Here is a 16,203-nt window from a genome sequence, read left to right on the forward strand (position 1 = left end):
CCGCTCTTCACACTCTTCTTGGGGCTCAGCTCTTGGAAATTTCAAGAGCATGTCCTTGGCATATGGCTGCTTATGTCTCAACTTCATGATTTCTTTTGGGGATAATGCCTCCAGATTACATGCAGTGAAGTCCTCCCTGCCCACATAGGCCTCACATATAATTTGTTTTGTTTGATGATATGATTATCTTTTTAGGGCTGTCCTGGGTTCAGCTGTAACAGTTATTTTTCTCTTTCTTAGTAGCTGGTGCAGTGCTGTGTTTTTGACTTTAGTCTGAGAACAGCGCTGATAACACTGATCTTTTTAGTTGGGCTTTAGTTGGAGAAGGGCTTTAGTTATTTCTTTATCAAAAATAAGGTCTGGCTGCTGTACCTGCTTGTTTTAGCACAGTACCACTGAATCAAAAAGAAATCTTTTCTCTTGATTATTTTTGTCCAATTGTAACTAAATACAATAAATCTGTAACTAACTACAAAAATCTTCCACATTTTCTGGATTGAAAATCATCACTACTCAAAAAAATCCTTGAACTTCACACTCCTTTCCAATCTCTGTTGGAGAATCATAGAATAACAGGTTGGAAGGGACCTCAAGGATCATCTGGTCCAACCTTTCTAGGCAATGCGTGACCTAGACTAGATGTCTCAGTACCCTGTCCAGCTGAATCTTAAAAGTGTCCAATGCTGGGGAGTCACCACTTCCCTGAAGAGATTATTCCAATGGCTGATGGTTCTCATTTTGAAAAATTTTCCTCTCGTGTCCAGTCAGAATGTCTGCAGGAGTAACTCATCTTTTCCGTGTGACTCCTTGTAATATGTGCTTGAGTGATGTTCTAGTTAGATTCCAGAGCATTTATCCTGAGGACAATTACCATCTTTCCTGAAAAATGTTAGAATTAGTTAGAATTGGGATTATCTAGTGGATATACACTTGTTCATGCTATGGAGAAACTATTTTGACATACATTCCTGATGTGACCACAGATGTACTGAATGTACTGGAAAATCTAAGCCATGTGCCATTATAGTAAAATCATCTGAGTGTACAAAATGAACCACAGAGAAAAAGGTGCAGTTTTGTAAACAGGGCTGCATCAGTCAGGTTGATATCCTTTCACACGTGACAAGTGAATACCCAGTAGGTGAGAAAATCAGCTACTCTAAACGTAGTTTTAGGAATCCATCTGTTTAGATTTGGTAGGTGGTTGAACTGGTTTCACAGTTCCAATGACTTGTGAGCATATAAGGGAGTGAGGAAGAAGCATCATCAGTCATTCATTCCACATGTATACAATGATGCATTTTGGGGGGGATACATCTCAGAAACCTTCCTGGGGGCTGTTGTACATACCCATACTCAGAAATATTTCAGCTCCGTTTTTTGGTTGTTTTTTCTTTTTTTCCATTCAACTGTCACTACTGTGATAGTTATTTTATTGTGACAGTTCTGTTATTTTATTTGCTTTGACCAGCCAGCATAGCTGATTCTGTTTAAAGCTGTGGAGAAAAAACTGCAATAGGTCGAATGAGAAGTAATGCAACACAGTGAGCTGACTTACATTAACATGGAGCTCTCAGAGCCCTGAAATTATTTTTCAGTTAATTTCAATGCTACAGTGAATATAATGCTTTATATCTATAAAAGATAAAACTCTGGAAACAACAGTGTGGAACTATCAGACAATATACGCTTTTGTATTATTACTGAAGAGGCATTATGAATGTCTGTTTCCATTAAAAAATAATGCACAAGAGGCCTGAACTGCACTTTATGAGATTTGTAATAAATTACAGATTTCACCTCCTCCAAGCTCAGGAGCCATGCATCCCAACAAAGAGGGGCTCAGGTAAAAACTCCAAGAGCCCTGTGTGGATGAACAAGATGCTCCTGGACAAACTCAGACACAAAAAGGAGGCCTACAGAGGGTGGAAGAAAGGATTGGTAGCCTGGGACGAATACAGAGAAATTGAACAGCCAGGGATCAGGTTAGGGAAGCTAAAACCCTGGCAGTATTAAATCTGGCTGGGGTTGTCAAGGGCAACAAGAAAAACTTCTGTAGGTACATTGGGGATAAAATGAAGACAAGGGAAAATGTGAGCCCCCTCCATAAGCAAACAGGAGACCTGGTCACCCAGGACATGGAGAAGACCGAGGCACTCAGTGGCTTTTCTGCATTTGGTCTTCACCAGCAAGTGCTCCAGCCACACTGCCCAAGTCACAAAAGGCGCAAAGGCAGGGAGAATGAACAACCTCCCACTGTAGGAGATCAGGTTTGAGATCATCTCAGGAACCTGAAGGTACACAAGTCCATGGGACCTGATGAGATGCATCCACAGGTCTTGTAGGAACTGGTGGATGAATTTGCCAAGCTATTATCCATCATATTTGAGAAGCTGTGGCAGTCTGGTGAAGATCCTGCTGACTGGAAAAGGGAAAAGTAATCCCCATTTTTAAAAAGGTGGAAAAATGGAGATGTGGGGAACTATAGGCCAGTGAGTCTCACCTCAGAACCCAGCAAGATGATGGAGCAGATCCTCCTGGAAACTATGCAAAGATACATGGAAAATAAGGAGGTTATTGGTGACAGCCAACATGGCTTCACTAAGAGCAAATTGTGTGTGACAAATTTGGTGGCCTTCTATGGCAGGTGACAGCATTGGTGGATAAGGGAAAAGCCACTGATATCATCTACCTGGACTTATGTAAGGCATTGGACGCTGTCCTGCACAGCATCCTTGTCTCTAGACTGGATAGGCATGGATTTGATAGGTAGACCACTTGGTGGATAACAAATAGGCTGGATGGTCATACTTGAAGAATTGTGGTCAATGTGCCCTTGCATTCACTTAATGCAGTGGAAAGAAGAGAGAGCTTACCTGTGCATGTGAACATTGATACTGATCAGCTTCAAAACCAGAAGTAGTAATTTTTTGCAGGAGACGAAATCTTTTCCAGGACTGTGGCTGTGGTTCATGTGAGGAAACAGTCAAGAGTTGAAAAAATCTATTTCCCCAAGCACTCATTCTTAATGAATAACTCCACATTTTATTGTATTATGTCTTTTAATATTGTGTTTCCTCCCCTTCTGCTTCCCCCACCCTTTATCTCTGCCTGCCTTCCGATTCTTTGCCTATTTCTTTTCCAGCTTGGAGTTTCCCATGTGGCTTTTTTAAGGACCCTTAGCTTCAGTGGAAGTGAAAGGTCTTTTGTATTCTTTCTCCCCCAGGGTATTGCATCATAAGGAAATAGAGAGATGGACAGTTTCCTGGGGGGAAGGAGTTGCCAACTTTCCCAATTCTCTGATTGTGATTCTAGTATGAGAACTTTTTAGAATTGACAGCTACAAGATGCATACACTGTACCACAGAGTACATAGGATACAGGGAGCAGGTGATGAAAATTTGCAGGCAAGAGAATACAGGAATTCCTCCATGTCCCACTGTGCTATTGTGGCTGTGTTGAATCACATGAAAAGTCCCATCTATCTCATAATGCTGTCTCCAGAAACTACTCAAATCAGATGCCAGATGAAGAATAGAACAGGGCAGGACTATGTCACAATACTTTTCCAAAATACTCCTGCCTTTTCCATCTGAGAGTCAAAGACTTGCTGTAATTTGTGACCAACCATAGATCTTTCTTCTGTTAATGTCTCCTTTTGTTTCATAGATCTATGTATATTTTAGCATCCATAGTATTCTGTTACAAAGTGTTAACACCTTACCTATGCACTGTATGAAGAGTACCACCTTTTGGTTGTCCTAAAGACAATTTTGGTTGATAGCTCCTAGTTCTTTCATAGTGTTAGACAGTGATAGTCTTCTCTTCTCTTAAAAAACATTGGTAGCACTTTTCATGGTCATTTTCAGAGATAAACAGTGCTTTATCTGTTGCTATACCTTGAAATGTGACCAGAAGTCAATCTTGAGGATGGTAGAATAATACGTTTATTTCAGTCTGCGCTGTCTGGGGCTTTCCAGGGACCTGGCTGCATAACCTTCTGTAGATGGCATTTCAGTAAACTAGCTGGGGAGTACAGCACATAAATACTCCATGACATGAAGTATGACATGGACAATGGAATTGAGTGTGCCCTCAGCAAGTTTGCCAACGACACCAAGCTGTGTGGCTCGGTTGATACGCTGGAGGGAAGGGATGCTATCCAGAGGGACCTGGACACGCTTGTGAGGTGGGCTGATGCCAACCTCATGAAGTTTAACCAAGCAAAGTGCAAGGTCCTACACCTGGGTCGGGGCAATCCCAGGCATAGCTACAGGCTGCGTGGAGAAGAGATTCAGAGCAGCCCTGTGGAGAAGCACTTGAGGGTCTTGGTTGATGAGAAGCTGGACATAAGCTGGCTTCAGTGTGCACTTGCAGCCCAGAAAGCCAACCGTATCCTGGGCTTATCCTTTGACCAGCAGGTCGAAGGAGGTGATCCTGCCCCTCTACTCTGCTCTCGTGGGACCTCACTTGGAGTATTGTGTCCAGTTCTGGTGTCCTCAACATAAAAAGGACATGGAGCTGTTGGAGCAAGTCCAGAGGAGGGCCACAAGGATGATAAGGGGGCTGGAGCACCTCCCGTGTGAAGACAGGATGAGAAAGTTGGGGCTGTTCAGCCTGGAAAAGAGAAGGCTGCGTGGAAACCTCATAGCAGCCTTCCAATATCTGAAGGGGGCCTGTAAGGATGCTGGGGAGGGACTCTTCATTAGGGACTCTAGTGGTAGGGCACGGGGGAATGGCTTTAAACTTAAACAGGGGAAGTTTAGATTAGATATAAGGAAGAAGTTCTTCACAGTGAGGGTGGTGAGGTACTGGAATGGGTTGCTCAAGGAAGTTTTGAATGCTCCAACCCTGGTGGTGTTCAAGGCCAGGCTGGACAGAGCCTTGGGTGACATAGTTTAGTGTGTGGTGTCCCTGCTCATGGCAGAGGGGTTGGAACTAGATGATCTTAAGGTCCTTTCCAACCCAAACTATTCTATTCTAAGTAGCTTTGGATCCTTCCAGACACTTTTGATAGTGCACCAGACATGGGTAAAATAAAGCACTTTTTGCCATCAGTTGTGTTTAGACAGGGATTTCGGAAGCTTTTACGGATTGTAGACCCCTCTGGGGAAGGTCTAAAACAAGCAAGTTTCTCTATCAGCAAGGTTTGCTTCCATTTCCTTTGGATTCCTTTTACCTAACATTGTTTCTTCTTTGGGAGGTTGGGAGTGTGAATATTTTCATGATTACGTTAATAAATGATGAAATATTGACATAGGTATCAATAATTAACATTCCCCAGCACGCTGTAATAACATCTTTGGCATTTTTAATAATTTCGGCAATTTTGAGTGGAATGGTCTTTAAGTTCTTTACTTCAGACTTCTATTTCAGGCTTATTTCTTCGGCTGCTGCTGTTTTGTTTCAAACAGCATTTCTAAGTAGGCAGCTGTGTGCCTGTAGTCAATGAAATCTTAAAAATGCTTGCATATCTAACTCTTCTAGGTGTCAGGTCAAATACTGAAATTCAACACTCAACAAAAGTGCTTGTTTTACAGCATATGATAAAGCTTTTATAATTTCCATTAAAATCTCATCTTTGGAGGTATGATCAAATTGTCAAGCTTCTGAAAACTTCTTGCACAAGCTTGGTAGAAAGCAGAGATTACCTTCATTGGAGTCACTGTTCACAGTGTGTGCGCTCTCCTTGCTCAGAACACTGCACTGACTAGACCAAACACATCCAGTCATCCCTTACTAGGATCCTGAAAGAAGTGAGTTTAATTTTTCTTAAAATTCCTTCTGATTTCTGGTGCATGCTAAAACTGAGAGAAGGAAAAACTGATTTAAGTCTTCGTCTTGTTTGCATATAACACACAAGATAAGTAGAAAGATGCTCACTTTAAGTAAAAAGAAATGGAGAAGTAGACTGTGATGGAAATCAGAATGGATAGGAGCAGAACAGGATAGAAATGTATTAGGAAAGGAGAGTCAGAATGATTTATAAGTGCTTGAACACACTTTTGTTCACAGCCCAGAAATGAATATGGAATTCTGGAATCTTTGCTCTTCTGATCTGTAGGAAAAATGATCAGATACAATACCCTTCCTGTTTTTTACCTTTGTTCTTCCAGGCCAAATTGGCATATTTAGGTAGAAGGTAGAAGTCTCTTACTGTTGCTGTCTTAGTTACAGTGAAGATCTGTACTGATGGAGATCTGTAAATAAATCAGGATGGTTCCTTTAATGGTTCTTTTTGATCTATTTATGCTCTTTTCTTTTCCAGACATGCAGGAAATGGTATAAAAGCCTGAGTTAGAAGAATGTAAGATTTTCAAGTCAGTTAAAAGTTGCCTTTCTAATCTCAAAGAGCCTTTCTTGTATGATGAATTACAATCTTCCAATTATGTTATCATATTCTATTTTTAACTGACATCATTGTCTGTTGGATAAACGCTGGTCTATGGGGAACTAGAGCCCATGCTGAGAAAGGCTATTTTTTCTAGGGCCTCCTGTAGGGCTTACTGATTGTAGCAATTGGAAAATGCCATACCTAAGAATGGGAACTCAAGAAACAAAAATATCAGCTCATAGTAAAGAGAACATGATGTATTATAGAATGAGATTCTTTCCCTGTCACTGTTGCAGAGAACATGAGTAATGTTGAGCAAGGCACTGGAATAAAAATTTTCTCAACTGTTCTTTGCATGCTTTCAATTAACTGGACACATCATTTGTATTGCTGGGATTTATTTGCAATTGAAATGTGCTCTTGCAGCTACAAGTAAAGGTAACAGGAGCTATTCTTAGAACATGTAAAATTCCGCCAGAGTCTTTACGCTCCAGGAAAAAAGACCTGTTAAATCTGCCCTTGGGACTAAAGAAGCAGCCCTTAATGTGCCTACAAAAACTGTAATAATTTCTGGTCACAATCATCCTTTCAGTATAGCAGTGTGATATTCTTCACAATTTACAGAATGTCCTGGTGCGCTGATGCTGTGATGTACCACTAAGCACTGGATATTCCTAAATATGCAGAGTGTGTTTTTCAAAAGTGACAAATAGCTCCAGTTTGCACTGACCACATGTGCAATTAATTATTCAGATTTCCAATTTTACTTGTGGTCTTAGCATAGCAGTCCTTTCTATTGCATTATGGCAGTGGATACACACACACTCTGTCAGCACCTTTGTTTTCACTCCTAAGTTTTGGCAGCAGGGGATTATTTTTCAATGCATTTATGTGCTTTTCTAAGCCTTTTATCATCCCAAGAAACAAAAATCTTAGACTTAGTCAACTGACGCACATCCTTGTATGAAAAATGTGTTTGTAGCAGAGCTGGCCCCAGACACAGCAAAGTGATGATCCAGATCTGGGATCTAATCGGAGAACCTAGTCAGGAGACAGGACTGGTGACAAGTTTCCATTGTGGCTCCAAGCCCACTTAGGAAGCAGGGCCGAAGTTAAGGCTGCCGGCTAGCTACAGTGTATATACGAGGGATCTATCCAGGAGCTGGATGTAAGGCTGTGTCTACAGTAGTGCTCAGGCAGGGCTTGAGTGAGAGAGTTGGTGGAGGTTCCAGGTGAGGGCTTCATTGGTGCACTCATTGTTCTGTCACCATTTTTATAATTCTATTCTTCTGAATACATACAAAATGACATTACTTGTATGCTCTGGGTTACGTCACAGCAGGCTGTTTTGTTGGAAGAGATTAAAAAGAACTTTCCCTCCTTTTGCAAGTGAAATGTTGGCTCCAGAAATGGGAGTTTAAATGGAATGTTAGCAGTGTGTTAGTTTAGGACCCATCTTTCACTTAAGCTGTTTTTATTTGCCCAAGAATGTGCTTACTCAACACATTATTGTGAATAATACTTCACTGTAAAGGATAAGTCCTTATACTAGGAATTCTACTGAGAACAGCACCACCTAAAATGTTCACACAAGCATCATCATAGTCATTGACTTATTAATGGCTTCATCTGAAATTTATGGAGTGTGTTACCTTTGTGCTATCATATACTTCAGTGCCAAACTGAGGTCATAAAAGCAAATGCTACTAAAAAAATCTATATGTACATATTTGGTTGTTTTTCCTTAATTTTAAATTGTATTCTGCAGGAATATCCATGTTGATAGGCATGTTATAAGGAATACACAATTATGATGAGAATACTCAATATCCATTTTTTGGGTTTGACATGTAGATTGTAAGTATACTTTCCAGACTTTCTTAAGCCTCAGGTTCAGAGAATAAAGGGAGGAAAAATAGGAACCAAATTCTCCTATAGGAATAAGAAAATGCAAATTCAGGCATTTTAAAATGAGAAAATTGGAGTTACATTGTGGTCAGGTGCAAGATTACTTTACTGGAGGAAGTGATTCTATAATGGCTGCTGAAACTGATGTTTTTTCATACCTGTAATTTGCATTGTCGTCAAGTTTGAAAGCTACAATTAGAAATCTTTATTGTCCTTGGAATACTTGGATACAATGGAATTTCTATGAGTAGAATTTTGAACTTCCATGAGATTTTATTGTTCACACTTGCTGTTCTCACACATTGATACATTTACTAACTTTACATTGGCAAAGTGATGGGATTTTTTTCCTCCATCTCTAAAAGCTATTTCTCATTTCAGATATGTATGCTTAGAGTAAAATTATTGGTGGGTTGTTTTTTTTTCTGATCTTTTACAAGAGGTGTAACACTGTTTTGTTCAGCTTTGAGTAGCCTGACAATTAACTCTGGCTTTTGGAAAAAAATAAACCAAACCAAACCCAAACAAAACCAACAACCAATTTCTGTACTGAATATTTGCTTTTCTACTTGACATCTTTACTTTGCATCCCCATGTAATGTCTGTATTTATGCTTTACAGGGATTTTTCTCAGCCAACTTTTTTTTTTTAAAGCAAATGCTTGGAAGTTTGGTCTACATTGCATGGACTAAGGTGTAAACAAATTAAGAGTGGTCTGCGTCCCTATATTTTAAGTGCCTTGAAGGACTTGAATGGGAAGGCTCTACGAGTTCCCTCCTGAACATAATGGCACTACAAGGCATCTCCAGTGGGATACCTAAAGCTGTAGGTTGTTATCTCTTTAGGTATCTCAATTCCTCATATATCTGATAGCAGTAATGACTGTCTTCTGGTGTTCAGAGAGTTATAAGAATGAGGAATCCTTTACCTCTCGAAAGATATCTGTGCTATGACACTGTTAGGTCTCAATCTGGTAAACTTTAGCCAAAACACTTAGGCTGGGAAGATCCATGTATTTAATAGACCTATTAATCTATATAATTGCATCTATTTAATTTAAAAAAACCCCCAAACCTAAACCAAAACCCAGAGCTTCTTTAATCTCATCCTATGGTCGCTTTTTAACAGTTACTCTGTACAGCAGCTTTTTAGACATAATGGTAGATTGAACATCACTGATTAACTCAGCCTAGATACCTATTTTTGAAATATCAAAAATTAGATGAAAATGCCAGTTTGCACTTGCTTGAATTTGATTAATTTGCTATTTGTTTCTTAAGAGCATTGGTTAAGACTCATTGTTCTAGCCGTCTTCTGCTTATTTCTGCTTACCCTGAGAAGCTTAACATGCATTCTTCGTTTTCTTCTCTTTTGCAGCACTGTGTGGAGGAGAGGAGAGTTTCTTGTGTGCCAGTGGAATCTGCATTCCAGGGAAACTGCAGTGTAATGGCTACAATGACTGTGATGATTGGAGTGATGAGGTCCATTGCAGTAAGTTTGTTAAACCTCGCAGTGTTCCACCGAAGCACTGAATTCCTTTAGGGAAACTTAAAATCTGTTTCTCTTGGTACGGTGTGGGACTTTGCGTAGTATTTGAGTATATTGGTATTTGGACTCCCAGTTGCCATTGAATGTGTTTACCTTTACTCACTCTGGTCACAGCATGTATTTTTGATCTATCAGATTTTATGCCTGGAAGGAGATTCTAAGATTTCTGCAAAAAGCTATGAGAAAATTAGGGAGTATTTGGGGCGTCTTTTTTTTTTTTTTTTTAATGGATCAATAACGTGTATCAGCAGAGCACTTCTGTTAATAAACTGAAGACTATCAGCTGTATCTTTTTCCTAGTCCTTGGCATTGGTTTTAGAGCAGATGCAAAACCATCTGTTTAGAAAGTTACCTTGGTCTGAACCCTCGATGTGGTTTATTTAAATAAATCCCAGTATATAATGCAGTAGAGAAGAAAAATGAAAATACATGCTTAATAACTCCATTTCTTATTTATTTCTCTGTGGTACTGTGTATCTTTAGAGCTCCTATGTGTTTTTCTGTGTTGACAAAAACATCCTTGGACTGCTTACACCTTTGGAAAAGCTCAGAAAATGTACATTAGGAAAAGAATGAAAAGGAAAAAAAAAGAAAAAAGGAAAACATGGAACAATGACTGAATAGGGGCTACAGTAGGACATGATGCCACAAAACAGTGCTGTGCATTCAGACTTTGGAAAATGTGAGACCTGGGGTTGAGCTCTAGACTCTGCAGTTTGGACTGGCCCCAAAAGATTTGTTTGTGTTGGTGATTTAAGAGCCTGGGCATTCCAAGACTCACAAATCTGCTTTTGAGGAAGTTGCTGATAGATTTTATCTGGGATACTCCAAGGAATAAATGATGGCTGCAATTTCCTCCTAGTCTCAATGAATAAGGCTAGAGCTTGCTTTATCTTTAATAGCCTGCAATTTATTTAATGGAGATTGATATAATTTTGGTTACACAAAATATATGGTATATTTTTATCTGAATTTTTCCTGTCAAGTTTTTAATGTAAGCTAAAAAGATTAAAAAATACCTATGAGACTATGTCTCTTGAGTTCCATTAGAAATGGGAAAAGAAGAAATTAGTAATGTAACAATAAAAGTATTACAAGCATTATAAATTTCATGAGTTAAGAGTACTTCTAAAAGAAAGCCTGTGTGTTAAATGATACAGGGTTTATAGTCAGAGGATGTCTTTTATTAGCAGTTAGTGCGAGGTGGTGGAGGTCAAATAAGACCTTCTTGAATTACACAGCAGAAATAGCAAAACTGAAGGAGGACTTACTTGCCTGAAATCTTGTCTGATAAAAGGTGCTGTGTTTCCAGCAGTCCTTGCCCCTCTCAAATTCTTAGGTCACTTTACAGAATAGTTTGGGTTGGAAGGGACCTTTAAGGGTCATCTAGTCCGCCCCCCTGCAATAAACAGGGATGTCTTCAACTAGATCAGGGTGCCCAGAACCACATTCAACCTGGACTTGAATGTCTCCAGGGATGGCACATCTACCACTGATCTGGGCAACCTGTGCCAGTATTTTACAACCTTCGTAGTAAAAAACTGGGGGGTTTGGACTATATGGCCTTTGAAGATTCCTTCCAATCCTGACTATTCTATGACTCTATGCTCTGGTTCCAGTACTCCTGGTCACTCGTGCTCCCTAGGCTGCTTTTTCATAGGTGTGGGGTTGGCTGTGCTTTATCTGGCAATGCTTTGGGCATCACTCAGCGTCTTCTGTGAGAGCTGCTGGCTCCTGGTGGGTCTCTCTGCTCCCCTGGTGTTTCTCTGCCTTAGGAAACATCCCTGTGTGCCAAGATCTATCACTCCACTGTGGATCAGGCCAGCTCTGAAGCAGCTCACCTCAGCAACAGGCTACAATTAGAGGAAAATTTGTACCAAAACTCACTAAGGCATGGAAATACACCATTAAGATACTCAGGACAACATCCTTGCTGTTACGGTGTACTAGTTATTTTTGTTGCCAAGTAATAATCCTAAAATGTTTTTGGCACAATAGTGTTTTATTCCTGGTTTAAGTTAAACACACTTTTAAAGGTGCAGTATTTTGAGATATTTGGTTTGGTTTTCATTATCTTCCCTCTTCAGAGTGCTACAAAGAAGAGACTTTTGGGCATCCTGGCAGTTCATATCCCCTTTTCTGACAAAGGGCACAGCCACGTGGGAAGGCAGCTATGTTCTTGATCTCACTGGAATTGAGAGGTTTCTTCATCTACTAAGGAGAAAAAAAAGCACAATTACTAGACTTCCATTAGTGAAAAATAAATGGCAAAAGTTACTATTAACCCTAAAAATATATTTTCTTCAGGTCCAGCCAGTATATGCAAGTTATAAGTGTATGAGTAGTTTGAAGAGTCTGCCGTCTCTGGCAGTGTTCAAGGCCAGGTTGGACAGGTCCTTGAGCAACCTGCTCTAGTGGAAGATGTCCCTGCCTGTGGCAGGGGATTGAAGCTAGATGATCTTAAGGTCCTTTCCAACCCAAACCATTCTATGATTCCTATAAGAATAATTACAAATAACTGAAGGGTATAATTTTATAATGAATACATAATTAATTTTATTAAATTATTGTTTTTTAATTCTTAAAACACTGGTCCTTCAGTCAAAGTATTGGCCATCAAATTTAATTCTTATCCTAGGCTCATTCGTAAGATGTTTCAGTTCAGTTTGAAGATAGTTCAGTAGTAACTTTAACAGTGACTGACATTTCCATAATAATGAGAATATTCAGTACTCCACAGAATGTAGTTGCTATTCATCATTTAGTTATTAAGCATTTGGCAATATTTGAGAAAAAACCAGAATTTTGAATTTTTAGGCATTGTTCTGTTTTGTATAAACCAAATTGTGACCACTAGTGCTTACACATAGCTTGCCAGTGTTTAATGGGATCCAGAACAACACACAGAAAAGTTGTTCCCTTCTTATTAAGTCCAAACTGTATTTGCTCATAGGAAAATTTTATCTAGCAAGGAATTAAATTTATTTTCAAATTTTGTTGTTAACCATGAGGATGGGGGGAATGGAGCATATGAAACAAAAGCAGCAAATTTAGCTTAGAGTAAACAGCATGAATACATTGAAGAGGATAACTAAGTATAAACATATGGCTCACTTCTAGACTAATTTCTGCTCCATTGGTTGCTGGGAGCTGTTTTACCTGCATGAGAATGGTAAACAAAGACTGTGGGTAATATAGATGGAGAAAAATATTTGGACATGTAGCAGTAGGTAGTTTAGGACCAAAAATTACGCAGAAAGTCAGGTATTTCTGCTGCTTGAGTCTTGTGACATGAGACGCTTCCTGTTGGTCAGTACAGTGAGGAGCATCTTCTTGTTACAGTTACTTCCCAATGAGATTAAAAGGCTCTTAAACTTAAAAGGCCAAGCTTTATTAGAACGTGAAAGAAAAAAAATAACCCTTTAAGAGGGAAAAAAAAGAAAACCCTTTATGGAAGAAAACAGAAAGAAACTTGATAAGGCAGAATAGAAATGAAAAGGATTTGCAGACAAAATTGCCTTTGCTGACTGGGGCCTTGAAGGTTGAGTCTTTGGGCTTGGTTTCAGTCAACTCAGGAACTTCCCTTTTCTCAGCATATTTGGTTCTGGGTTTTTTTTGCCTTGGTAAGTTTCTTTATCACAGTGGAGCCCTGTCCATGTGTTTATTTCTTGTTCTTTCCAGCTTTGTTTTCAGTCTCTGATGTGCTTTAGGTTTACTTGCTGAACTCTTGCTCTGTCTCCTCTACTCTGTAAATGCTGAGTATTTACAGGTAATGCAAACAGGTAAGTTTCTCAGGGATGACAGTAATGGTGCTGATATTTTGGGGGACAGAAATAGATTTCTCTCAGTTGTATCTGAGTTACAGTAATTTACTCTGATATATGTTAATGAGATGGATTGAAAATTGAGGTGGATTGAAAACTGGATGAATGGTTGGGCCCAGAGGGTGTTAATCAGATGCATGAAGTCTGTTTGAAGGCCAGTAACTAGCAACATTCCCAGGGTCAATACCCAGAAAGCTTGTGGAAACTCCATCTGTGGAGATACTCAAAAGCCATCTGGACACAGTCCTAGATAACTGGCTCTTGGTGGCCCTGCTTGAGCAGACCAGGTGCCCTGCAGAGATCCCTTCTAACCTCAGCTATTCTGTGATTCTGAGAATGACATTAGTCCTCAGTGTGTGGGCAGTAGAGTAGCACTTAAAGCTTCAGAAAGCTAGAAGACAGTGTAAGTTTTAATCTAGATAGTTAAAGCACTTTATAGAATTTCAAAACAGGATACAGAAAAGTGTAACAAATTGTATCTTTTTAAGGGTATTTGATGGATTTGGATTCAAAAGACTCGTGCTTACCAGTGCAATTGGTTGCATTAAAAAGAAGCGTAGCATCTTTTAAAAACAGTATCTGGAAGCATGTTTCTAAAGTGTGCTTTACAATTTCAATTGAAACATTCTTGTTTGTTTTGATTTCAATTTAAACATTTTGTATTTGTGACCTAAGCATGACTACTATTACATTTCCTGATATGAGAAGGGGGAAGGTGAAACTGTTGCTAAATAATTCCAGTAAGATTTTGAACTTTACAAATTGCAATATAATATGTACAACAGTCTGATATAAATTATTTAACTTCATGCTTTGCTTGAAATCAAACCATTCAAATTAATCATTGTTTCTGTAGGAAATGAACGTAACAAATCTTAATGGGTAACCTCAATAAGAAGAAAGGTCATATGTATCCTAAAAAACTTATTTCACTCATTTGCACTCAGTCTCATTGGTTTAATTGTCTCACCCCTAGTGTATACACAAGTGGTCTGGCCAGAATCACTTGTCTGACAGTGAAAAACACTAGGCTTTTGTGTCCTCATAATGTCTAGGTTTCTTTCTTGCTTGGCAGCAGTGGTTTACTCTTACGACAAACATTTTACAGTCTTAAGGAATGAGCATTTTTTGAAAAAAAAGAGGTGTTTTTCTTTTTTTTTTTTTTTTCCCTGCTTTCCTTGTGTTTCCAGGGTTGATCTTTGGGCTGACTGCATCCTCAGTCAGTTTACAGATGACACCAATTTGGGTGGGAGTGTTGATCTGCTTGAGGGTATGAAGGCTCCACAGAGGGATCTGGACTGATTGGCTGAGGCCAGTTGTGTAAAATCCCACAAGGCTACATGCTGGGTCCTGCACTTGGGTTACAACAACCCCATGCAGTGCTACAGGCTGGGGAAAGCTGCCTGGTGGAAAAGGACCTGGGGGTGCTGATTGATGGCTACTGAATATAAGCCAGCTTGTGCCCAGGCAGCCAAGAAGACCAACAGCATTCTGGCCTGCATCAGAGATAGTGTAGCCAGCTGGGCCAGGGCAGTGATCATCCCCCTGTATTTGGCACTGGTGAGGCTGCACCTCGACTCTTGTGTTCAGTTCTGGGCCCCTCACTACAAGAGAGACATTGGGGTGCTGGAGCAGGTCCAGAGAAGGCCATGGAGCTGGTGAAGGGTCTGGAGAAGAAGTCTTACGAGAAATGGCTGAGGGTACTGGGGTTGTGTAGCCTGGAGAAGAGAAGGCTCAAAGGGACCTTATAGCTCTCTACAACTATCTGAAAGGAGGTTGTAGTGAGGTGGGGGTCAGTCTCTTCTCCCAAGTAACAAGCAATAGGACAAGAAGAAACAGCCTCAAGTTGTGCCAGGGGAGGTTTAGATTGGATATTAGGAAAATACCCTTTCTTCACCAGAAGCGTTGTCAAGCACTGGAACAGGCTGCCCAGGGAAATGATTGTGTCGCCATGCCTGGGGGTATTTATAAGACATGTGGAAGTGGTGCTTTGGGATGTGATTTAGTGGTGGACTTGGCAGTGCTGGGTTAACGGTTGTACTCGATGATCTCAAGGATCTTTTCCAACCTAAATGATTCTATTTGGATTCTTGTTTCTTTATCTTATGTCAGGTTGTTATTCATCTTCTTGCTGCATGATTATTTAAATGAAATCACACTTACAGTGCTCTGTAGCAATTAACATATAACATTCCTTTAAATGTTGTTCTGCTCTTGCTTCTGACTCCTTCATGCACACATTTATTTCCTTTCCTATGTATTTAATACTAAGGTTAATTTTTTTTTATCCATCTCTAAGTTTCTTCCCCCATTTTTGCTAAATAAAAGACATCTGCAGTAATAGCAGAGGAGCTTGCTTGTCTGCTGCTTCAATGTCAATTCCATAACCTGGTGGGTGCAATGCTGTGATCATCTCCTAAAATGACAGGATGAGGTGATGAGATGAAGCCCATTCACCTCAGTATCATTGGTCTTAAAGGCACTACTCAATCAGGTTTGGTTCATAATTCGAGATTAAAAAAAGTGTATATGTATCCAGAGGCGTTCTCCTGGGATGTTGTTCCTGTTGAAGCTTCCATCATCGGCATT

The 16,203-nt window shown here is 39.8% G+C and overlaps 1 protein-coding gene across 1 annotated transcript in view; it reads left to right on the plus strand.

The window, feature by feature from the left end:
- CORIN (corin, serine peptidase) overlaps positions 1–16,203 on the plus strand; it is a gene marked incomplete at its 5' end in the record, with an annotated part of 109,747 nt that overhangs the window by 41,312 nt on the left and 52,232 nt on the right. The window contains one exon of the mRNA XM_010019355.1: positions 9,620–9,733. Coding sequence (XP_010017657.1) covers positions 9,620–9,733 — 114 coding nt within the window. The remainder of the gene's footprint in view (positions 1–9,619; positions 9,734–16,203) is intronic.

Source organism: Nestor notabilis, unplaced genomic scaffold, assembly GCF_000696875.1.
Source record: "Nestor notabilis isolate BGI_N333 unplaced genomic scaffold, ASM69687v1 scaffold1248, whole genome shotgun sequence".
NCBI lineage: Eukaryota > Metazoa > Chordata > Aves > Psittaciformes > Psittacidae > Nestor > Nestor notabilis.